The 25704-nt window shown below is 37.4% G+C and overlaps 2 protein-coding genes across 2 annotated transcripts in view; one reads left to right on the forward strand and one right to left on the reverse strand.

The window, feature by feature from the left end:
* Positions 1 to 16: 16 nt before the first annotated feature.
* psme2 (proteasome activator subunit 2) lies at positions 17 to 5635 on the reverse strand. The gene is made up of 11 exons (XM_066663664.1): positions 5483 to 5635; positions 3722 to 3754; positions 3469 to 3531; positions 3259 to 3345; positions 3129 to 3168; positions 2919 to 3016; positions 2435 to 2503; positions 1834 to 1901; positions 1538 to 1592; positions 1307 to 1393; positions 17 to 157 (listed from the first exon to the last, which is right to left on the reverse strand). The coding sequence occupies exons 1-11, from the start codon at positions 5519 to 5521 to the stop codon at positions 77 to 79; spliced, it is 720 nt and encodes a 239-aa protein (XP_066519761.1). The 5' UTR covers positions 5522 to 5635; the 3' UTR covers positions 17 to 76.
* Positions 5636 to 5982: 347 nt separating this feature from the next.
* irf9 (interferon regulatory factor 9) overlaps positions 5983 to 25704 on the forward strand; it is a 28534-nt gene continuing 8812 nt past the window's right edge. Inside the window, exons 1-24 of the mRNA XM_066663975.1 lie at positions 5983 to 6107; positions 7062 to 7298; positions 10037 to 10183; positions 10382 to 10537; positions 10801 to 10869; positions 11135 to 11393; positions 12384 to 12534; positions 13173 to 13243; positions 13887 to 13993; positions 14233 to 14472; positions 14582 to 14845; positions 15031 to 15213; positions 16175 to 16381; positions 17595 to 17768; positions 17859 to 17957; positions 18060 to 18149; positions 18939 to 19053; positions 19316 to 19428; positions 20206 to 20319; positions 21320 to 21368; positions 21493 to 21586; positions 22006 to 22171; positions 22818 to 22856; positions 25124 to 25180. Coding sequence (XP_066520072.1) covers positions 7101 to 7298; positions 10037 to 10183; positions 10382 to 10537; positions 10801 to 10869; positions 11135 to 11393; positions 12384 to 12534; positions 13173 to 13243; positions 13887 to 13993; positions 14233 to 14472; positions 14582 to 14845; positions 15031 to 15213; positions 16175 to 16381; positions 17595 to 17768; positions 17859 to 17957; positions 18060 to 18149; positions 18939 to 19053; positions 19316 to 19428; positions 20206 to 20319; positions 21320 to 21368; positions 21493 to 21586; positions 22006 to 22171; positions 22818 to 22856; positions 25124 to 25180 — 3162 coding nt within the window. The 5' untranslated portion in view covers positions 5983 to 6107; positions 7062 to 7100. The remainder of the gene's footprint in view (positions 6108 to 7061; positions 7299 to 10036; positions 10184 to 10381; positions 10538 to 10800; positions 10870 to 11134; positions 11394 to 12383; positions 12535 to 13172; positions 13244 to 13886; positions 13994 to 14232; positions 14473 to 14581; positions 14846 to 15030; positions 15214 to 16174; positions 16382 to 17594; positions 17769 to 17858; positions 17958 to 18059; positions 18150 to 18938; positions 19054 to 19315; positions 19429 to 20205; positions 20320 to 21319; positions 21369 to 21492; positions 21587 to 22005; positions 22172 to 22817; positions 22857 to 25123; positions 25181 to 25704) is intronic.

A 25704-nucleotide genomic window follows, 5' to 3' on the forward strand; every position in this document is an offset into this window, starting at 1 on the left:
CAAAATCTATTTGCCTAATGTTGGAAACAAATAATAAAAATAAGAAAATAAAAAAGAGAAGACTGTCATTTGTGTTTCAGTACATGGAGGGTTTCTCTTCTCCTTTAGGGTTGGTCACTTTCTCGAGGTTCTTACTGATGATGTCATACAGCTCTGCCTAAAATTAATATGAAATGCACAGAATACTTATTGCTTGGGAAAATTATTTTTTTATAAAATCAGATTTTGTATCAAATTTGATGCTATGATGTATGAAAATTTTTAAACTGACTTTCCTTTTCTGACCAAGGCAAATTTAAAAATATAGCTGTTAAAAAACTCCCTAACAATAATTCTGAAGAATGTGAAAATAATCAGTTGTTCAAATTTGAAATAAAAATCCTAGTTCATATCTATCATTATACCACAGTTAGTTCCGACCCTGCAGTGTGATTGGCTGAGAGACATTCCAGAAGTGCCAATATTACACGATAAGGGCACTCTGACTGAAGCTTTTTAGATATCACTCTGCAAAATACATGTAACCTAGCAACGATGCCCGCACTCACGAGACAGCGATGTGCCTGGACTTTTACACCCAATGGCGATCCAGTTAATTTTCCTTTCGCGCACATTATTTGAACAGAGTAAAGGGTTATGGCACAGTGAACCGTTATCGGCTTTCTGATTTGAAAACAAAAGACAATTGGAAATAAATATAAAGTAATTGGCTACGTCTGTGGTTTCTATGATTGTATGTAACTCGAGTCGAGGCACGTCTTTTTTTTTTCTCCACTGCTCTCGTTAACCAGCACAGCTCTGGAGCAATATTTTGTGAATGATGTATATCACAACGATCTGAACCCGCTGTAAACAATAGAAAAATCATGACATTTTATTCACTTGACGCATTTATCTCTGCTTCTATCCTAATTTGGACAGAGAACAACTCTGAATAATACAGCCTTGTTTCCCAACAAATCTGGTGTGAACATGGACCGGCTCCTGGAGAGAACCAAAGTTCTGAAATCCTGGATGGATCCTACATCACACAAGTTAAAAATCCAGAGCTTGTTGAAAAGAGCAAAAAGGAGTGTGTGATGGAATGGGACTATTCTACTTTGCGAAGTGTTGATTAAAAAAATAAATACATTTTCATGGTCTTTATCTTAAAAGCTAATAATAAACGGTGATAATGAACTGTGGTATAATCACAATAATACACTTGAATTTCGTGCTATAATGTGAGATATTAGTGCTCCCCCTCGTGTATTATTGCGGAATTAAATAGGTCTCTATGTTTATGTGGTTATGTGAATTTACTCACGTAGAATCCACGGATATCTAGCACAATAACCCTGATTTCAGCATAGGTAGCTTCATCTTTCTCATGAACTAGTGCACGGTAATCCATCTGCAAAATAACCACAATTTGTTTGAAATAAAACTACCAAAGTCAACCAAGACAATGTTTCATTTGATGCTTTCTTCTTTAGGTTTGTTCAAACAGTTGCCAAAATATTGTTTTAAATGTGTGAACGCTTTAAGAGATTCTCACCACATGAGTCTCTTTGGAGGCCTTTGCTACTGCATCACCTCTCTCTGAGAAATACCTACAGGGAAAATCATCAAAAACAATGATGTGCAGAAAGGAAAGGCGAAAGAGAATTTACTACATTGTGAGAATACCTTACGTTTGGTACTTGGGTACAGATGAAAAGAAGAATTTTACTCAAGTAACATGTTACTGTATTTGTAAAGAAATTTTTTAGAAGTATTGTGTATTGTACACCACTGTTCAGAAGTGATGCTGCACAAAAAGACAGTTTATCCGAGATGACTTGAAGTAAGTACTTATTGATGTTGGTCTGAAAGCCCTCCACTTTAGTCTTCACAGCAGCAATTCTCTCAAGGATTTTCTCCTGAAAGACATTTCAAAAAGATGATTAATGATAGTATAAATATGAAGCCATCTTTAAAGGCATGGCTTTGGCTTTTGGAGTTGTTGTTTTTGGCATAACCTTTGGTAACTTCATATATCTTTTATCAGCATGAGGTCCAGGCAAGATATTTCCTTTGTAATGGCATATCTTGGTAAAAAAAAAATTTTTACTCTTGAAAATCATGAAAACGTCGCCAATATTTACAAATGTTCTTATGTGGAAATCTACAAATATATTTTAATGATAGTTTTATTCTTTAAGAATACAGGACCCTTGTAATACAGCTTTTAGTTTGCCACCTCATATCAGATTACAAATATATCAAGCATAAATGGATATAATTACACTAGGCTCTGTTACATGTCTGTACGATTGGGAAGCATTTTGTCTCCATTGTCTTGATTGTATTTACAGTTAGCCTTCTCAAAGTTGGCTTGCCAATAAAGCCAAGACACATAAAATGTCTATATGTAAACATGCTTCTCAATCTTAGATTGTTTCTGTAAACGTACCTGGATCGCAACTCCAAAGTCATTTCCATCTTCTATTTTGGGAATTAGATGTGAAATCCAGCAGGCAACCTGTGCAAAAGTAAAAGCACATTTCCTTTATTCAGGCACAAAAATGTAATCAAAGGTACATTGCAACTTTCAGCTTTTAGTTTGTTAACCTCCATATCTGGGGAGTCTATACTCTTTTATCTCTGCTTGTAGTAATTAGATGAAAACAATTACAGTAAGTTCTCTAGATAGGAACCTTAAACGTGCAACTTTGAAAAGTCACTGTAGAAACTACTGGAGCAACACTATGATGTGAATAGGAATTTGTAAACATAGGAATGTTTACAACACATACATAGCAATTGTTAAGTGTTATTTTAGGTCACTAAAATAATAATATTTACCCTGTAAATATAGTACTGCTACTGAAAAACAAGACCGTATAAACAGTTTCCATATTTTATAAATGGATTTTATTATAAATGTGGTTACTTACTGTGATTATGGTCTCTTTCAGGCTGGTGATTTCTGGCTTCACAATATCCAGCAACTTAATGATTTTCTCATTGGGTTTGATGAACCCACATTTAGGAGCTTTGAATAGAAATAAAGTACAAATTCAAAAACGGTATAATAAAATAACAATGAATAAATAAATTAATCAAAAATCAATAAAATACAAGGAAAATTGGGAAGAGAGATTTACGTTTTTTCTTCTCTTCTTCACTTTTATCTGTCTCCATTTCCTGGGATGAAAAATAAACATAAGTCTACAATATAAATAAACTATGCCATTTAAAATAATTTATAAACTGATTAAAGCCAAGTGTTCTGACCTCATCCTCAGGTGGTGGGGGGTCAGGGATTGGAATGTCCAGTGGGGCATGCAGAGAGGAAAGGTCAGAAACGCTGAAGTCATCTGACTAAAAATGGAATAAATCAGAACAAAACTGCGATTAGATAAATTAGAGCAGATATAAATATATTATTTCCCATTATATAAATAATAGCACTGATTATATTCTGTAGTAAATGGCAAGGTTTACCCGAAGCAAGTTGTCCAACTGAGTGATCTTTTGAGGAATATGGTTGGAGAAAAGGTCCTCGGCCTAGAGAAAACACAACCAAGGGCCGTAAACTGTCACATTTAGCACATTATTCAAAATATGTATGTGGTGTTTTATCTTATAAAAAATTATAGAAACTGATAGTTCTACATTTCCTAAGTTTAAGTTAAAAACACAATATACATTTTCACAGTGCAGTAATGCAGTGGATCTCATTTTCTTAAAAGCGTACCTGCACATATAGTGCCTTGCGGAATTTCTCAATCTGGAGAAAAAGAAATACAAAAAGTGTCCATAAGACTTGTGACATGATTTTAAATGATAATAACTCACATAATAATTATATTAGCAGATGTAAAGAATGTATTGCCTGGAGCATGCTAAAATATTCTAATGCAACCCTACTTTATTTTGCTGAAATCCTAATCTAAGGGGAAAATATCAGGTTAATCGTATTGCGTCTATTAAACTACTGACGTTTTTTTCCCATTTTGCAGATGGTTTTATCCTGCCCTTACAGTGTTAAATAAATGTATCAAGGTAGAAAATAATTAAAGTAAATGTGCCTTAATAAAATAATAATAACAGTCTATATTTATAAAATAATGTTAGTAGATGGAACAATGATGCAAAATAACTACACTTCAAAAAAAATAATAACATTGATTTTTTTAATTAACATTAATGAGTATTAGTAGTCCCAGATGGGGATTATCAAACCACTCTGAATGATTATTTACGTATCACAAATTTTATCACCAATTTAATTAGACAGACAGACAATAAGAGAAACTTCTATTTTGTTGTTGCTGCTGTTTTTTGTGTTTGTACGTTTGTTTTGCTCCTTTAATACAGAATGCACAAAATTCCCAGAGAAATCGCCTGTCCTTAATTGAACTTTTGATAATGTTAATTTAAAGAGCTCAGATGACACTTTATCTGATACTGTACGGTCTCTATGTAATTCAGTAATAAATAAATGTCCTCCACTCTTCATACAAAGCTCTCAAGTATCATTTTAAATAGAAAACTATAGATATTTAATGAACTAAAAAATGAAAGTGAAACTAGCGTAGAGCTCAATATGCAAGTCACTGTACAGACACGGTTAGGCTAACTAATATTTACTGCTTTATCTATGTACCTATATTACATTATATTATATTTGCTATCAGAACCATTTTTCAGAGATCATCACATTGTGTATTGTTTCAGCGTTGTTTAGTGGAGTTTACCTTAGACAACCCCACTCTGTTTACGAGCCGACTCTTTAGAACTGCACCACTCAATGAATCGAATGTCTCATTCTAAAGATCCAGTGATTCACAAATCAAGTCAAAATAATTCTATATATATTTTCTTAAATTTCGCATCACTTTTTTAAAAAGTCATTCGAGGGTGATACTTGTATTAGTTAATGGTTTCAGGTACAAACAGAATATAAGAAACTATATGTTATAATATACAGGGTAATATGCAAAATTTTAAAGTGAAAATAAGTTAACACATCCACATGGAACAACATTAAATATGGAATTTAACGCAGTTTACTTGTCTGAAAAACTAGTGAACGAATCAATATTAAAGCAAAATTTAAAAGGTTTTAATTAAACAAAGTAAAAGGAAAATCTTTGATGGAATACTGTTCAACCCTTCAGCATTTATCACTCGCTACGCTGGCCACAAAAAAAAAAAGATTTGGTTCATGAGTCTATTCAAAGGAACCGATTAATTCACAATCATTGCTAATTTTCACTCTAACAATGACTAGACTGTGTACTTTTTTTATTTTCGACACAAATAGGCCTTAAAAGATTTAAATAACCTGTTTTAAACAGAAACTAGTTTAACTCTAAGTTTACAGTTTTTATTCATTTAATGAAACAGAGCAAGCCGTAGCCGAGTTTAGCTAGTTTCTGATCTTGCAAATATGTTTACTTTCAATAATCACGTGAATGAATATCGATTGCCTTAAAGAGAGGAGCACCATTACCTTCAACCCGTTCTCTGAGCTTATTTTAAATTTGGACATTTTAAACTGCTTTTCGCTGAGATGTAAACGGGTCTCCGTGGATAAATGTTTCAACCGAAGCCCAAAAGCAGCAGCAGCAGGTTTGTGCAGTGTCGCTTCCGTCTGTCTGTGCAAAAAAACACTTTCGTTTTTATCGTCACCTGAAATAACGCGTAGCCTCCCAGCGTAAAACACTGGAGAAGGAAGGCTGTCCTATTAAGGTGGTATTAATAGCGATAGTTCACGTAAGGGTTTCTGACGTTTTTCGGTATTCATATATAATTTCAAATATTTCAATGGAAATTCGGAATTAATTTTGTAAAATATTTGTCTTTATTTGAAATCTTTTCACATTTTTTTTAACAGAGCTACATCTGAAACCGTGTTTACACCCAGTCCACCTTAATAGAAGGGAAACAAACTGAAAGCAGCTCTAACTTCCTTCAGACTTTAAGGAGATCTAGTTAGCTCGACAGTCTGTCTTCAATCTGTTTTTAAAATACTATTTGTTTTGTCATTTTTTCATTATTCACGGATTTACAGCGAAGAGGAGGTTGGAAAAGAACTAAGTGGAATCGGAAGGAAGCCACATTCCCGAGTTAATTGGGTAAACCTGATTTTACCTACTGCTCTATTACAAGTTTTAACTTCTGTTTCCATAAGAGTTAAAGGAATTTAACACACATGACATCTGATAATTTTACCTGGACACTAGACAGTATTTTGTACGTATTATATTTATCTGAATCTAAAATAATTTTATTTAACGCCAATATACATTTCTGACTTATGCATATGTTGGAATCTATGAATCAATGCATTTATACTGCCACCTTAATTGACACCTGCATTACAGCCCCCTTCAAGTCATTGATTACAAATATAAAAACTCTAATCTCTGTTAATCATAATTACATATTTAGAAGTTGCTTCCAAGGAAAATAATCCTCTATGCATTAAAAGTGGCTTAGTTGTAAACACCAGTTGACACTAGGTGGCGACAGAGTGCAAGCTAAACGAGGACAGAGCAACAAGCGATGGTTGAGATTTTCTCTGAGGATTAGCTCAGACAATTCCTTGGTCCATGAAACTTATTCTAGCATATAAACAACAGCATAGACACACGTTTACACGTTAATATCACGGGACGAGGTTTTAATGTACATATATGATATGCATGTATTAAACACCAACTAAATAATAATTAAGTGGTGTGTAATTTAAAGTTCACTTCCGTCAAAGTTCGGTACAAAATCAGTGACGTTAGTATTTGAACAACCCTACAGCCAGAAAGGAAAAAGTACTTCAATCTGTTTATGGTTGATTTAGTACTGCTGCACTGTCCACTAGAGAAAGGAAGTTTGTTTAGGCCTTAAAAACAATACATAACTTTGTAAAAGAGGGTTTAATTAGTTCTCTGTGTTAGAATGCTGTTGAACCAGTTTGACTCATTAGATCATCTTCCAGCAGGTAAATGACTTGCTTTTCCTTTTGCAGATCACAAAAACTGTATCTCATTCTTCACAGGTTTTGTAGCGCAGTGTTGGTCTTTTTGTTTCAGATAATTCCATTTGTATGTGAGAGTGCTGGCAGGGGACACATGGCATCTCTCTCTGCACAGTTTGAGGACCTGAGGAAAAAAGTACAGTCATGTCTGGTCAAGACCGGCTCACCCCAGGAGGCTAAAGACTTTATTTTGGCAATGGCAGAGACGGCCATGCCTCTGTCCAACAGATACCAGCACATCCATGTGGAAAAAATCATATCAGAAAACATCAGAGGAAACAACCAACAGGAAGTAAGAAAATTACAGTTACATACACGTGAATCATTTTAGGTTTTAAGCACATGTTTGCTATACTGCTATTATTCCAATACTCTAGTCATTTCATGGAGGTATTATTACATTTGGAGCGACATGCCCCCTCCAGGGTGTGTTCCCGCCTTGCGCCCAATGATTCCAGGTGGGCTCTGGACCCACCACGACCCTGAACTGGATAAGCGGTTACAGATAATGAATGAATGAATGAATTATTGAAGCCTGTTTAATATAACCAGAAATTTGAACTTACAAGATGAAAAGGTCTTTTTTTATTTTTTTTATTTTTTATTGTCATAAATATTTTTATATTTTTACTGTGGCACAGGTAGTGGCACTGTCACACAACTCCAGGTTGCCTGGGTTGTGGGTTCAAGCCCTGCTCCAGGTGACTGTCTGTAAGGAGTTTGGTGTGTTCTCCCTGTGTCTGAGTGGGTTTCCTTTGGGTGACTGTCTGTGAGGAGTATGGTGTGTTCTCCCTGTGTCTGCGTGGGTTTCCTCCGGGTGACTGTCTGTGAGGAGTGTGGTGTGTTCTCCCTGTGTCTGTGTGGGTTTCTTCCAAGTGACTGTCTGTGAGGAGTGTGGTGTGTTCTCCCTGTGTCTGTGTGGGTTTCTTCCGAGTGACTGTCTGTGAGGAGTGTGGTGTGTTCTCCCTGTGTCTGTGTGGGTTTCTTCCGAGTGACTGTCTGTGAGGAGTGTGGTGTGTTCTCCCTGTGTCTGTGTGGGTTTCCTCCGGGTGATTGTCTGTGAGGAGTGTGGTGTGTTCTCCCTGTGTCTGTGTGGGTTTCCTCCGGGTGACTTTCTGTGAGGAGTGTGGTGTGTTCTCCCTGTGTCTGTGTGGGTTTCCTCCGGGTGACTGTCTGTGAGAAGTGTGGTGTGTTCTCCCTGTGTCTGTGTGGGTTTTTTCCGGGTGACTATCTGTGAGGAGTGTGGTGTGTTCTCCCTGTGTCTGCGTGGTTTTTTTCCGGGTGACTGTCTGTGAGGAGTGTGGTGTGTTCTCCCTGTATCTGTGTGGGTTTCCTCCGAGTGACTGTCTGTGAGGAGTGTGGTGTGTTCTCCTTGTGTCTGCATGGGTTTTTTCCGGGTGACTTTCTGTGAGGACTGTGGTGTGTTCTCCCTGTGTCTGCGTGGGTTTCCTCCGGGTGACTTTCTGTGAGGGTTGTGGTGTTCTCCCTGTGTCTGTGTGGGTTTCCTCCGGGTGACTGTCTGTGAAGAGTGTGATGTGTTCTCCCTGTGTCTGCGTGGGTTTCCTCCGGGTGACTGTCTGTGAGGAGTGTGGTGTGTTCTCCCTGTGTCTGTGTGGGTTTCCTCCGGGTGACTTTCTGTGAAGGTTGTGGTGTTCTCCCTGTGTCTGTGTGGGTTTCCTCCGGGTGACTGTCTGTGAAGAGTGTGATGTGTTCTCCCTGTGTCTGCGTGGGTTTCCTCTGGGTGACTGTCTGTGAGGAGTGTGGTGTGTTCTCCCTGTGTCTGTGTGGGTTTCTTCCGAGTGACTGTCTGTGAGGAGTGTGGTGTGTTCTCCCTGTGTCTGTGTGGGTTTCCTCCGGGTGACTGTCTGTGAGGAGTGTGGTGTGTTCTCCCTGTGTCTGTGTGGGTTTCCTCCGGGTGACTTTCTGTGAGGAGTGTGATGTGTTCTCCCTGTGTCTGTGTGGGTTTCCTCCGGGTGACTATCTGTGAGGAGTGTGGTGTGTTCTCCCTGTGTCTGCATGGGTTTTTTCCGGGTGACTCTCTGTGAGGAGTGTGGTGTGTTCTCCCTGTGTCTGTGTGGGTTTCCTCCGGGTGACTTTCTGTGAGGAGTGTGATGTGTTCTCCCTGTGTCTGTGTGGGTTTCCTCCGGGTGACTATCTGTGAGGAGTTTGGTGTGTTCTCCCTGTGTCTGCGTGGGTTTTTTCCGGGTGACTGTCTGTGAGGAGTGTGGTGTGTTCTCCCTGTGTCTGTGTGGGTTTCCTCCAGGTGACTGTCTGTGAGGAGTGTGGTGTGTTCTCCCTGTGTCTGCGTGGGTTTCCTCCGGGTGACTTTCTGTGAGGGTTGTGGTGTGTTCTCCTTGTGTCTGCATGGGTTTTTTCCGGGTGACTGTCTGTGAGGAGTGTGGTGTGTTCTCCTTGTGTCTGCATGGGTTTTTTCCGGGTGACTGTCTGTGAGGAGTGTGGTGTGTTCTCCCTGTGTCTGTGTGGGTTTCCTCTGGGTGACTGTCTGTGAGGAGTGTGGTGTGTTCTCCCTGTGTCTGCGTGGGTTTTTTCCGGGTGACTGTCTGTAAGGAGTTTGGTGTGTTCTCCTTGTGTCTGCATGGGTTTTTTCCGGGTGGCTGTCTATGAGGAGTGTGGTGTGTTCTCCCTGTGTCTGCGTGACTGTCTGTGAGAAGTGTGGTGTGTTCTCCCTTTGTCTGTGTGGGTTTCCTCCGGGTGACTTTCTGTGAGGAGTGTGGTGTGTACTCCCTGTGTCTGTGTGGGTTTCCTCTGGGTGCTCCGGTTTCCTCCCACAGTCTAAAAACAAACTTTGGTATGTGTATTGCCGACTCAAAAGTTTACCTAGTGTGTATCACCCTGTGAACGACTGGCGCCCCCTCCAGGGTCCAGGGTGTGTTCCCACCTTGCGCCCAGTGATTCCAGGTAGACTCTAAATCCACCGTGACCCTGAACAGGATAAGCGGTTACAAACAATGAACAAATGAAAAAAACATTTTTACTGTTTATTCTCTAATTTCTGTTTTTTTTTCAAAGACTCTGGAGTCCCTGAAACTTGTGATTAAAGCTCTGAACATCCTTGAGAAATATGCTTGTAATTTAATGAACCCCAACAGACCCAAATACTGGCGCACTGTTAAATTCAACAATCCAGTGTTCAAGGCTTCAGTGGATACTTTAAAGGTAATGTTTTTCTAGGGTAGAGAGAGCACTACATTCAAGTAAACATATTGTTATTTCTGTGAAACTTTGACTGCTGCATGAATATACCTTCTTCAAAAGCATGTGAAAATTATACTTATGTACTAACTAACTTATAGAACTGCAGTAACAATTTATAACATTTGTTTTTAATGTTGGATTTTATTATTGCTGTTCCAGGGTGGCAGAAGAATTTTGATGCAGTATGGATACATGCACCAGCTTAACGATGGCTTGAGCTTTCCTGAGAATGTCACCACACCTGACAACCACACAGTTTCAGTGGTGGCCACAGAGGTTATGACCCTGAGGATGGAGCTGGACTTACTCAGCAAGGTGAAAACTTGAGTGCAACGTCAGTTTACCATCATATGCAAAAGTTTGGACACCCCAGTAAAATTATTAAAGATTAAAAATCTTTAAATGACTGATTAAATATGTATTGTGGGTTTTTCCCTCATAATATTTGGAACATATGAGTGTTAGTTTTTTCATGTCAGCCACAAAAGAACCAATATTGGCATGTAAGAAAATAGCATAAACAATTATACTAAATTATATTAACTGCATGAACTAAATCTAAAGCTTGTTTTGTACAGGGCACACATATGCATCCTGAGTTTTTCAAGAAGACCATTCCGTCCCTTCAAATAGAAAAACAAGAAAAGGTTTTTGCTCTCAATAATATTCCTAATATTTTTACCTCTGCTAACAGTCCCATCTTTTACATAGATATTTGTGTTCAATTTTAAAATGTTTGGACTCATCTGGTCAAAAGACCTGTCTTGATGTTTCTGTTTATATTTGGCTTCTTTTTCCCCCAATAAAATGGAAAGCGGGATTAAGGAATGCCCAAACTGTTGCATATAAATGTATTTCTTCATTAACATCTCAGATAATGATTGTCATTGTTGTTTTTCCCTGGGTGGTAAGGAGATTGAGCCAGATGCTGTGGTCATCAAACCTGTCCCTAAACCTAGAACAAATTTGAGAGCAATGAATCCCAGCTCCCCCACTGTAAAATCCACAAACCCACCCAAAGCAGCAATGTGCAACATCTGTGGGGGGGTTCCTTGTGTTCTCTGTCAGCCCTGTGGATCTCTGCCTTTCTGTGAGAAATGTGACCGTATGATTCATCTTCACCCAAATAAAACTGAGCACACAAGAGATCCCATTCAGACAGCACAACAAGGTAAGAAAGATTACAGATTGAGTACCCCTGGTTTAATGACATTGATTTGTTGATTTTGTAAGTGAACATGAACAAAGTCTTAACAGAGAAAGTATATCTGCACATTTCAGTTGTGCAGTAATTGTATTTCCAAAGTAATATTAAAGTAATAATAACAGTAGCCATTAATGTTCAGTTGCTAATTAATAGTTATGTCACATAAGTAGTAGTAATACATGTAGATACTAAATAATAGTAATATAATAGTAATAATAACAGTAACAGTTACTGTTTTTACTAATGAGTAATGTGATAGTAATCATATAAGTAATACTATACTACATAATGATGATATAATAATAGGAGAAGTAAATGTAGATACTAATTAATATTAATGCAATAGTAATCATAAGGATAGTAATAATATATAGTAAATAATTTTCATGTTGGTTTCTAACTGGCACAGCAAATCTAAGCATAGGCCCTGACACCAGGAGATTGCTGGTTTGAATCTAGGTGATAACTTAGCCCTCTGAGGCCAACTGCAGTACTAACTATAATTACTAAATTAATAAAATAAAATTAAACAGTTTGAAAAGAAGCAGTGGACTGGCCTTGCGTTTTTTGGAGGAGGCACATGCTCTCTTCCAACCTCCACACTTCACTCTCTAGTGAAAGGATGGAATTGGAGATATACAAAAATATAAGGGTGACAAAAATGTAAATAAAATTATAAAATAAATTGAAAGTACTAATATAAAAATAAAAAATGGAATAACTAAATTGTTTTACAGTAATAGTGATAACACTAGTAGTAGCAATATAAGTAGTAGTAGAAACTTAAGTAACTTCATAAAAATGAATGTTATAGTGTTAATTATAGTAGTAGTTTAAATGTAGATTGTGTCACAGCTTACTACAGCTGTTATAGTAGTAGTTGCTAAATAATAAGTATTAAGGAGAATGCAGTTTAAGTAGTTAACACCTCTTTCTCTCTGTTTCATCCTTTAGAGATGTGTGTTATTTGTGGGATGTTCCCTGTCATTGCACACTGTGTGATCTGTGCTCAACGACTGTGTGCAGAGTGTGACAAACTTTACCACTCACACCCGGATAGAGCAGGGCACAGACGAGAAAACCTGAAAACCACCACAGCACTGAGGTCAGAGAAACATACAGAAAAATTACACTGGGAAAAACAATTACTCCTGGAATTTATTACATTTTATTTAATTATTTTTAATGACTATACATCAAAGGATTGCATGATGGTCTACAGGATTATAAAACCCCTATTTTTCTGTGTAGTAGGACGGGATTCTTTGGAGTCTTCTGATTCCTTTAAGATGAATTTCAGTGGTGTTTAAGGTCCAGAGTTAATCATTATCCAGTATTGGGTCTCAAACATGTGCACGAGGCTGTTTTTCCACCCAGTTCAAAGAGAAAAATGTTAGTGTAAAGTCGTCCCAGAAAAGCAGAGTATTAATTCATTAATTGTTTATAAATCATCAAATGTATTATTGTTCAATCATTATTCAAACTTCTTAGATTTAATTTGTATATTTTTAAAAATTCAGAATACATTTTAAACACTGTTGAAAAAACGTGACTTGGTGAGCTAATGACACAACAGAATACTGACACTGTAAAACTTGCTTAGCTCCCCTCCAACCAAGTCAATTCAAGTAACTGAGTATTGGTCAAAATAACCAAAAAGTTGAAAAGCACCATTTAGTTCAGTAAGTTCTCTTTAACATCTATGCTGCAGCATGAATCCTAATTCTAATGTTTGTTTTTTAGTGAGGAACACTATTTGACTCCTGCTGAGACTGCTGGCCTGTATCAATCCATACAGCACTCCACAGTAACAGGTAACTTTTGAAAGATGTTTTTAAAAAAGTCAGACCTTATAAAACTTACAACTGATTTGTCTGTGTATTTATGGTTAAATACCTGTGTTGTGTATGTTGTGTTCAAGCTGTGCCTCTTTAGTAAAGCAGGCAGAAGAGACAGATTTTGAATCATGTGCTTTTTATGGTCTTCAAATTTGGAATACCCTAAACTTTTGGAATATGTGGAGTGTGTCTTTTGAGGAAAGGAGAGTCTGTGCTGAAGAGTTAGCATAGATAAATGTAGGTGTTAGTACCAGTAAAAATTGGTTAGAGAGTGTGTGCTATGTATAATTTGTTATTTATGAAATTCCAATTTCAGTGTGATTCCTATTTCACAGTTCTTTCACTGCTCTTAATATTAATATAATAGAATAATCTTATTCATGCTAGCCCATTATTTTGTTCTCTCTCTCTCTCTCACTCTCACTCTCACTCACTAAATTCAATTCAAGGTGCTTTATTGACATGACAAATTAGTTACATTGTCAAGGCCTGGGTTACAATTTTAAAAGTTTAAGAAGAACATAAATATAACATAATATTAAATATATGTGTTCTCTCTCTCTCTCTCTCTCTCTCTCTCTCTCTCTCTCTCTCTCTCTCTCTCTCTCTCTTTTGTTAGAGTGGGAGTGTTCAAGCTGCACGATGGTGAATGCCGGCAGCAGTGTGCTCTGTGAAGCGTGCGATCGCCCCCGTCTGGCCAAACAAGCTGAACTACAACCACGAAAGGCAACACAGGCATATTTATTTCAGCACACGTTCATTCTTTCAGTGATAAAGTATTAATAAAGCTAGCAGTAAATTCATGAAACCTCCACAGAAAACTAGGCATAATTTCTAAAATGTAAAAAAATCCACTACTTAGTCTTGGTGGTAGTATCATTGTGGACCATTTACAGCCGCTGTGAAATCATCCATAATTACTGTCCTGCTTTACTCTGCTCTGTCATTATTTTTCCTCTTTTCAGTGGGAATGCCAGAAGTGTACCTTCATTAATGTGAATGCAGTCCTGAAATGTGAGATGTGTGATATGCCTCAGGATGAGACGAATGTTCTCGTTGAGAGGAATACTATATCAGTTATAAAGAATACAGCCCCCCTCCATGATGTAACTGTAAATGAACCTCAGACTAATTTCCAATTATTGGACATACAGAAACAGACCCGTATGAGGGAGGAAGGATTAGAACTTCTCCACCAGCTCAAAGTATGTACACATAGCATTCAGAGCTTTAAACCATTTCATAACGAAACATGTCAACTGGTGTGATTTTTTCTAATGGTGATATTTCATTCACCTTCCACTCTTTTTGAAGGAGGGAGAAAAGAGGGGAGTCAGCCCAGAGGAAGTGTATGCCGCCATCCAATTGTCGGGCGGAAGTAACCCTTTTGATTGGCTGCAGTCTGAGCTGCCACACCTGCTGGATGAAATCTGTGCTTTAGCAGCCTCAGTGCAGCCAGACTATGAAACAGATGGTCAGATTATGCTATCAAGGGCAGAGGCTAAGCAGGCGTGGCTCAGCTCTGGTGGACACACTGAGAAAGCCATCACACATCTACTGAAAATCAGAGAAGGCCAGGTGGGTAAAAGTCCAGTCACAGAGAAGTAAAAATCAGGAAAACATTTTTGAGTCACTCTGAATAAAAGCACCTGCTAAAAGTCATACATGTCAATTATGTAAATGCACATTTTTGTGTTGCATATATTCATTTTTATTTTGATACTATGGGATGCATTAATTCCTCTGTGTGTTTGTGTGTGTAGCTGGGTGTCCTCAGGTCACTGGGCTTTGCAGACAAATTAGCATCCGAGGCATTATTTAACAGCGGAGGGGATCTAGAGAGCGCTCTGTCTTCTCTGCAGCGCCCTTTACTGCAGCACTTCCTTGAGAACATCTGGAAGGATCAGCCACAGATATATTTTAACATCAATGACCCTGATAAAGAAGTAAGTGACAGTGGCAGAAATACTGTAAATACCGCTTAAGGAATTTGATTGCACTCATTCGGAGTCATCCTGACCTGGCTGAAATTGTCGAGTTTTGTAGGCCAAAATATACCCAGCTAATTTCTTTCTGAAACAAGCTGAAGCCAGCTCATCTCAAATGAAGCTGATAATATAGACTCGTTAACAGGAGAGTGGTAAAAAATGTTTGAAACAAATGAATTGCCTTGTGAAGGCAGAGCTTTACATTTTTTGGATTTACAATTTTGATTTTGAAATAAAAAGATATAAACTTAACTTCTGTTGCCCTCTTTTTTAAATAATCAGCCAAAATTTTGAATAAAATTCAAATGTGTGGCATTCAAAGCGGCTATGTCAAAAATAATGTGATATTTATATATAACCTCAGCCATTGTAGTTCCAAATTTAAAATGGCAGCTTCTAATAGTAATTAGCAATTACAGTAATAGGGTGCCACAGTGGAATAGCAGGTCGTCTCGCAGTCATACACCTCCAGGGAGTTGTGGGCTCAAGTCCTGCTCCGGGTGACTGTCTGTGAGGAGTGTGGTGTGTTCTCCCTGTGTCTGCGTGGGTTTCCTCTGGGTGACTGTCTGTGAGGAGTGTGGTGTGTTCTCCCTGTGTCTGCGTGAATTTCCTCCGGGTGCTCCAGTTTCCTCCCACTGTCTAAAAACACACGCTGGTAGGTGGATTGGCGACTGGTGCCCCCTCCAGGGTGTGTTCCTGCCTTGCGCTTAGCGATTCTGTTTAGGCTTCGTTTTTTATATTAATTTTTTTAAATTAAGCCTGAAATTGAAGTTCAGCAAGAATACATCACCTGACACATGGTATAGAACGGAGGGCTTTAAGAAGTTATCTTCACTGACGTATTCTTATTTCAAGTTTATCTCTGGTCTTGTACGTTAATCAGTTTGTATAAACTCTCTCTTCCTCTGTGACCCGCTAGAAGTTGTGCCGCAGGCTCCTGGGCCTGTGTAATCTGCCCAGTTGGGGAAGGAGTCATTTGGCCCTGACCTTGCTACAGGAGCCTAATGTTGAATATACTCTGGAGGATGTGATCCAGGCGGTGAAGGAACATCATGACAGAGACTTTATCAACCGCATTCTCAACATTGAATGCCAAATATGCTATGGCAGCTTTCCTCAGAGAAAGGTAGGTAGGGATATATTAGGGTGTTTAATAAATTAATAAAGTAATATGAGGCAAGAAAGAGGATCCAGGATCTCATGGAAACAGATTTTAAAAGTTATTTATGAAGCTTATCCTTTTGATTATATGTGACCAATTGTAGTTTATTTCTTAAAGACATGTATTTTTATAGACAAGACTCTAGTGATAAAGAAGATATAGAGACAACAGCACAAAAGAATAATGTTAGTGAAAAATCTTTCATCAAATGACTGGTAAATTGGTCAACAGACTTATTTCGAATTTGTCACATGGTACTGAACTTGACCTGTACGCAATTAGTTCCTCATAATTTAACAAGCGCATTGTCAGCTGTAAAAATGCCACGTGATAAATAATAACTGACTAATGTTTCACAGTTAACGAAACTAACCACTATATACTGCTCTCTTAAAAACGATCCTTCTCCAAGGGTTCTTTAGTAAAGGAAATGGTTCTGTATAGAACCCTGAACACTTGAAGAACCTTTTGCATGATTAAAAGGTGGAGATTGTGCTGTAAATGGTTCTTTACACCACATTTTACAGAAGGGTTCTGTAAGGCACCAAAAACGGTTCGTCTATTGTTACGATGTCGAGCTTGTTACAATAGAGGAACCATTATTGGTGCGGTACCCTTTTTTAAAAGAACCATCTATAGCACATTCTCAATCAGTCTGAAGAACTCTTTCATGATGCAAAGGACCATTTAATGTTATTTAATGCTAAATGTTCTTCAAGTGTTTAGGGATTCTATATAGGACCATGTTTTTACTACAGGACCCTTGAAGAAGTGTGTAGATATTATCAAATAGAACAGAGGTCCCCAGTGTCAATCCTGGCATTGTTATTATAATGAATAATATGTTCATATAATAAATATTAATATTATCGTTGTGTGTGTATCTAGTGTGTGTTTGGTTATCCGAAGTTCAGAATTGTATAGTGTCCTAAAGTGCTGCATTGTGTAGTATCCATTGTGTAGTAATGCTGAGGTTTATATTACTTTAGTAGCGGGTTTAGTACCCTATAAGTACATGGGCCTTTACTTAGCTGCATTGTATCCTTATTTGTGAGATATATGGGGTCCTGTAGGACTAAATAGTTTGGTGTTCTATAGTGCCGAGGTGTTTATCACTGTATATTATTGATCTGTGATATATATCTTTTAACACTTACCCCATCTCTGGTTACTGCAGATGCAGGCTCTAACATCTTGCCAGTGCTCCATGTGCAGTGAATGTTTCCAAATGCACTTTACAGTGGCTCTGAAGGATAAACACATCAGAGACATGGTCTGTCCAGTGTGTGAGGAGCCGGATATTAATGACCCTGAGTCCCTGGTGATTTACTTCTCTAATCTGGATGTGCAGGTAACACTGAATGATGCTGTTTCTCAAAAATAATAATGCCTTTGCTTATTTGAGAATTCATGATCTGAAAGCAGTTATGTTTTTTTGTAGTTAAGAGTGTGTTTAGAGCCTGAAGTGCATGAGCTGTTCGGTAAGAAACTGATGGAACACACTCTTATGAAGGACCCAAAGTTTCTGTGGTGCTGCCATGTAAGAGATTGTCATCCTTGTTCTATTAAAGATAAGCAAAGACAAATCATGTTTATCTTAATTCATTGTTGACTATTCTGCTTTTGTTTTCTTCTTCTGCAGTGCACCAATGGCTTTATCAATGAAAAGGATGACTTTAAGACCACTTGCCCAAGTTGTTTCCAAAGCTTTTGTTCCAAGTGCAAAAAGCCTGTGAGTAAATATGCGTATCTTGCATATTATAAAACTAACACTGACTCAGGAGAATCTATTTTTTAAGGCTCTGTAGCATCTTTCATTCAACTGTTGCTAAATAAACTTATTCCTGAGAACTTTAGGAAGCTCCTACTGATATTTACATGAAGTTTTTTCAGCCAATGTCATTGTTTGACTTATTTAGAAGCACTATATGTAGCACTGTATCATTTAAACGAAGATTGCTTCTACTTTCGACCAACCATTAAAACTACTGATTGTAAAAACTGTAAACGTATTGATGTATTGTGTTCTATAATTGCAACATCCAATATTGGGAGTGGCCAGAGCCAGGTAGTTGAGGCACAAATAATTCACTGCTCCGCATACTGTCCCAACACATGAGGTCTTTGCTAACTAGCTTGTGAACTGAGTTAGGTGAGGAGGAAAAGCACAAAAATATGCAGCGCAAGGTGTCCGGCATCCATTTTGGGTTCACTGCGCTAGGATGGGGAACTCCTGCATTACAGGAATGATACAGAAAATAACAGACCTCAAGGTCTTAGAGCATCAGCACCCACTGCCCAGATGTAATTGATAATAATGATTAATGTTGGATTATAGTTATGGGTTCTATCTTTATTCCAACAAGCGGATTCAATTTATTTTGCGAAGGAATCAAACTGGCAACCTTCCGGTTTGATGCCCAGTTCCCTAACCACTACGACTACTTCATAAAGCTGTAATTCTTCTGTTCTATTCACTAACAAAACTGTTTGTTTTTTTGGCGGGGATTTTTCTTTTCAGTGGGAGGATCAACATTTAGGTCTTTCCTGTAATGATTTTCACACGTGGAAACGAGAGAATAATCCAGAATATCAGAAACAAGGCCTGGCCGGATTTTTACGGGAAAATGGGATCAGTAAGTATGCCGTAATTATGGGTATAATTGTTTTTGGGATTTTTTTTTTCACTCAGAAAATCAACAAAACATATTGTTTGCCCAGTGCTGTCCAAACCTTTGCAGATGATTGTATCCTGTGATGTTTCTACCTTGTGAATTAGAAATAGATATATTTCTATTTCTCTAATATAGAATATTAGAAATAGATTTTAAACCATAATTAACTTCCTCAGGTTTTCACAGGCTTTATTCTTTCTGTTCATATTTTTTTCCTCCTCAGAATGTCCCAGCTGTAAGTTTCAGTACGCTCTGGCTAAAGGAGGTTGTATGCATTTCACCTGCAATCAGTGCAGGTATGAATTCTGCTGTGGCTGTAACAACCCTTTCCACAAGGTAAGAACAGCATTTAAGACTAAAACAACTCAGAATTAAGTTTGTCCAGTTATCACTCTCATTAAATAAATAAATGTTATATAATGTCCCCACAATGAAATGAATAAATCATCACAGTTCAAGAAAAACCTTGTACAAACTTTATTTCCAAAATAGCTGGGACACCCTGCAGTATTTGAATAAATACTACGTGACGATGTGCAAATCATTTGAACCCCATTTAATTGAAAACAATAGAAGACAATATTTCAAATACTGAAAACGAGAAGTTTTATTGTTCTTTGAAAAACATATGCCCCATTTGAATATGATGCCAGCAACATGTTACAAAAAATAAAACTGTTGGCTGGCTGTGATCTTCCAGCCCTCAGGTGGCACTGCATTAAAAACAGACACAATTCTGTAGTGGAAATCATTGGGCTCAGAAACATTTCTGATTCACAAATGTGTGTTAAACCTTACAAATGCAAAGGAGAAACCACATGTAAAAAGGATTCAGAAATGCAGTTGAATTTTTTTTTTGGGGAAATCATCATGGATGCTGCATCCTCTTTAAAAAAAGGAAAGGGGCCATCCAATGGTATAGGGACTAACCCTCTCCACACTGTTTTCTGCATTTTCCTGTATTGAATATAAGTATTATATAAATTGGTTGTTCTGTAAATGAAAAAATCCATATGCACACATGCTCATACTGAAGTGGGAATTTAAGTCATTTGATTGGTTTTAATTTGCTGTTTACAAAAAATAAATGCTCTGATAAAATTTCCTTTATAGAAAGTATGTACGCAAGCTCAGTGTACAGTGACTGGTCTGCATGCACACCATCCGCGAGACTGCTTTTTCTACCTGAGAGACTGGGAGCCTGCCAAGCTACAGGCTTTGCTACAGGTAACAAAAATATGTTAAATACACACTCACTCTCACACACACACACACAAATACTAAACTCCAGGTTTATTAATTATCTAGTACATGTCTAGTAAGACAGATGCAGAAAAACACAAATACATCTAAAAAAATAGGTAAAGAATATAAAAACACAGTAAAACTTGAGTTACAAAAAAAATTATAAACCAGAAAACTACAGATATAATTACAAATACAGATACAAAGTATTTTATATGTATAAAAAAACAAAAAAGAAAACCCTCCAGGGTGTGATCACGCCTTGTGGCCAGTTGCGGTTACAGAGAGTGAATGAATGAATGAATGAATGGATTAGAAATGATGTACAGTAATCCCTCGCTACTTTGCTGTTCATCTTTCGCAGATTTGCTACTTTGCAGGTTTTTTCAAGGGGGCTTATTGCCTCTATATCGCGGATATTGAGGGAAAGTCTATTTTTATTATTTACATGTATTAGACTAGGCCTGTAGGTGACAAAATATATAATTTACAAGTATTTCTTACGTACAGTACATGTATTGTTCATGTCCACATCTGAGTGAAATTTACTGATGCTAAATCACAGTTTAGGAATTACTCTATTAAAGAAACTGGTAGGATATCACATGTAGTTCCAGCTGAAAAACATTATAGAATGACTGTTTAATGCAAAGGGTGGGTTATTAACAGCACAGGGAGAGTTTTAAAAGTCGTTAAATACATAACATACATTTACTTCGCGGAAATTCGTTTTTCACTGGTGGTCTTGGAACGCATCCCCCACGAAAAACGAGGGATCAGTGTATAATGGAACACTTATACATATTTGTAAAGCTTAAGCAGTATCCTGTTTTTTTGGAAAATTTGCTTGCTACTCCACAATTTTAGATCAATATAAACATATATAATGCATAAAAGTAAAAAACTACATTTATGAAAAACTCTTGTAATTGAAAAAATGTGTAATTAATATTACCATAACAGGCTATATTTTTCTTTATAGAGAAATGAAGTTGAGTTTAACACAGATCCTCCTGAAGGGACAGAGAGTGGTGAGACAGCAGCGTTTCTCTCTTACTTATATTTATTAATTTGTTTGTTAAATTGTGTTTTAAATATTGGTTCAGTATGTATTTGATTATCTCATTATCCTGTGTATGTGTGTTTATCTCTCAGCGGAGTGTAATGTGATGGAGCAGAAAGATGGTAGCCAGGTTTTTGATGCACCATGTGGTATTGAAACCCAAGAAGGCCACGCTGGCCTCTGCGTGTGAGTGACCAGTCTATTTGTTTATTAGCCTATGTCATTCACAAAATAATTTGGACGGCACCGAACAGGTAGTGTCGCTGTCACATAACTCCAGGCCCTGGGGTTGTGGGTTCAAGTCCTGCTCCGGGTGACTGTCTGTGAGGAGTGAGGTGTGTTCTCCCTGTGTCTGCGTGGGTTTCCTCCGGGTGACTGTCTGTGAGGAGTGAGGTGTGTTCTCCCTGTGTCTGCGTGGGTTTCCTCCGGGTGACTGTCTGTGAGGAGTGAGGTGTGTTCTCCCTGTGTCTGCGTGGGTTTCCTCCGGGTTACTGTCTGTGAGGAGTGTGGTGTGTTCTCCCTGTGTCTGCGTGGGTTTCCTCTGGGTGTCTGTCTGTGAGGAGTGTGGTGTTTTTTATTTATTTATTTTTTCTTTGTGTGTCCAGTAAACACTACATAGAGTACCTGGTCAGTCTGATTAATGCCCACTCTCTGGACCCAGCTCTTCAAATGGATTATGAAGAGTTAATCAACACATGTAAACGATACCATGTATTTTCTGACAAAGAAGAAGAAGAGGATAGAGATGTGTACAATGCCAGACTGCTGCAGGTAAGTAGTAACTCTAATATTATTTATTAGTAATAGTAATAGGAACATAAGAAGCTACAGCAGCAGGGATTATATTTGTGAATGTATATTTTCCTGCTGCTTCCAGCATGACCATGGTGGCCATTTTGAAGTCGGCCATTGACGTCGTCCCAATAAGTTTGATGTGTCACATGACCCTCATCCCATTGAAAAAACAAAACATCACCCATCTTGAAAAGTTTCCCCCCTCCCATATACTAATGTGCCACAAACAGGAAGTTAATATCACCAACCATTCCCATTTTATTAAGGTGTATCCATATAAATGGCCCACCCTGTAGACTGAGAGTTTATTGCATTTAGTGAGACATCAAGTCTTAGAATCTCACACTGGGATTTTTACTCTAAACTCTTTCTACCATGGCCTTACAAAATCTTAGTAGCTTTTAAATTTAGCCTCAATTTCAATTAATGAACTGTGTGGTATCTTGCATTGCTGTGCTGGAATATCTCTCAATATTAGTATGTGAGTTAGATACATGTGAGCAATTCCCTTTATGTAGAAATCCCCAATTAAGTATTTTTACTTTGTTGAAGTGTGGTTATTGTCTGAATGTTCACTTTTCCCTTTTAATAAGAATAATTTGGTTTTGTTTTGGCGTTTTAGAAATTGATGGATGTTCCTCTGGGTGATAAAGTTCCAAGAAATACATAACTAAAGGGAAAACCCATTGATGAAGACTTGGCTACTCTGCTCCACCTGGGAACAGAACCAAAAAAATCTGAAATATTGTAGATGGATAGATTAAGGTGTAGACTGATTGATAGATGGATGCTGTACTGTAAAAAAAAAGTAGCATGTAGCTATGTGATGGTTGAAAACAGTAATGAAAACAGCAGTGATTCTTACAGTAAATGGTCAAACTGTCTTAGTATGTACCATCATTATATTCACAATAAATCAATGTATTCTTATTTAATGAACACTAATTCAATCAATCAATCAATATATCTACATTTTGACTGCGTATAACCCTTGTGTATAAATGTATGTCTACTATACTTCATTATTGCACATACCTACAGCTTTTCTAAACAGGATGAATCAATTTACAAACGAATATTAAACCTATGCACCTGCAAAGCATTTATGAATGAGATTGTGGTATAATGTTATTATTAAAATCACAGATATATTCATTAAAACATTATGGGTATCATTTAGTAAATCATTTTAATTCTGTTAAATAAAAAAGAATGAGACTCTGCTCTCCATTGTGTAATTTATTTTTACAACAAATTGGTTGTGGGGGTGGTGGTGGTGTGTGTGTGTGTGTGTGTGTGTGTGTGTGTTTGGGTGGGGTTGATGCAGTTTCTGCTGTTCTGTGCTCAGTACAAGTAACAGAGGCTCTCTTCCTATTACAGGTCAGTGAAGCACCACAATGATTTTAAATCTGTAATTTTAAGGTAAAACTATTCATATTTCTTCAATAAAAAATATATTATATTAATAATATATAATATAATCTGCTCAAACAGAGCCCACTGGGATCACTTTGCTATAGAGTTAATTCCTGAGGTAGTTTTTAGCTCTGGAGTCTGTAATTTGTAATTTGAAGCAATGAAGAATAAAAATGGGTTTAGTAGGACTGACAGTGCAAGATGAACAAGTGACAGACTAAAAGATAAAGTTAATGCGGTTATGGGCGAGAATGTAAATGAACATATACAATAAATGAGTGAAACACAAGTGAATATATGCTGAATGACTGAATTAACGAACGAATGACAGTTCTTTGAATCAGCTGTCTAGTTGTACGCGTTTGGCGCCCTCTGGCGGTGTGAATGAACGCCACCAGGTGGTCATGTGATTTCTGGGAAAGGGTGGGAGTTTCTGTCTGGGTTGATCTGAGGCTCTGGACCACTAAAACAAACGCCTTCCACCGTCCACACAAATTAATATTCGTTGGGGGACGAATCGCGACTGGAGTTGAAGGTAAGTAACGAAACTTAAATATCTCCTTTACCCGATGTTAGTTTATGGGTGAGGTACATTTGGTTGAAACTTACAGACTAAATAACTATTTTCATTTTAATAATTTATTAAATACCCCAAAATAATCCATAGTTCAGCTGTGACATATTCGCTAAATTATTATTTAACGGGTTTTACTACCGTTTATTAATTTTGTAGTCCTTGTCTTGCATTATTACCATAGCTGCTATATAGTTGTTGTTTGCATTGAAAATAGGAAGTGCAGTTTCTTGGTGCTGCAGAAAAGTGTAAATATGCTGAAGATATCGATTTAATGATAAATACGACGAAGACAACATATCCACGCACAAATATATGGCTTTAAGGACGGCTAACACAGGCTTGTAAATACGGGGGAGAAACCCATTTTCAGGACAATATTGTGTTAATGCCGTTCTTTTCATGAATTCCACCCCCATATTAATCCACAGGGGGCGCTGATTCGTTTTAGCGCATCTCTTCTAAAAAGGACGTATTATTTTGTAATAACTGGCATTGTAAAAGACATAAACACGTAGACAAGTCTAAGAATTCTCAGTTATAGAGCTATTATAGGTGTGCTAATAGGAACCAGACATCTCAAGAATTTACAGTAATGCCACAGATATGTTTGAAAGATCAGGATATGAATATCTGAGACATTGGTTCAAAAGTGTCAAATCCTCCAGTCAGGCTTCTCTGGAAAGGGCTTTTCAGTTTAAAGCGCTCTGAATGACTTTATTTACATCTCAGTCACTGAATTATTAAGATATTTGATACAAACAGTGGAATGAATAATTCCTGGTTATTATATTATATTATATATAAATTATATATATTATATATAAATATGTTTATTATTAGTAGTAGTAGTAGTACTAGTATTTTGCTTATTATTCTCACAGCTTTTGGACAGGTCTGGGAAATACTACATGACTATTTATGTGTGTTTCTTTCAGATGGTATCAGGTAAAATCCGTTCTACACGTCGACTGCGCTCATGGATTGTTGAGCAGGTCAGTGTGTGTTTAGAACATAAAATCATTCATCGTTTTTCAAATGTGCTTAAGGAATATGGAATTATTAGGAAATTACAATCAAGTGCCAACTTAATATATGCCCCTGGTGCAGTAATATGTTTTGTTGATTCTAATTGAAAAATTAAGGAAAGTTCAGACTTCCTCTACCGGGTACAAATGGTTATATAAATGTATATTATAGTGGATAACACTGCTGCAATCCATACACCAGACAAGGATCATATTCTAGTTAGGATAGGAACATCCCACTGAGACCCTTGAGCAATATTCCTAACAGGCCCTAGGTGAGGTTTCTTCAAGGTTCCGTTGCCATGGAAGCACAAATTCAGAACTCATTTTGTGTTTTTTGAGTTATTAAGAGTCTCTGAAACCCAATACAATGTTGAAATAAACATTTTCATAATATGCTCATTTAAAATTAAGTTTTTTTTTTTTTCTTTGTATAATTAATCATTTAAAATTATATAACCATGAAACCAAACTTGCTGGGTGTGTTTATA

This window comes from Hoplias malabaricus, chromosome 3, assembly GCF_029633855.1.
Source record: "Hoplias malabaricus isolate fHopMal1 chromosome 3, fHopMal1.hap1, whole genome shotgun sequence".
NCBI lineage: Eukaryota > Metazoa > Chordata > Actinopteri > Characiformes > Erythrinidae > Hoplias > Hoplias malabaricus.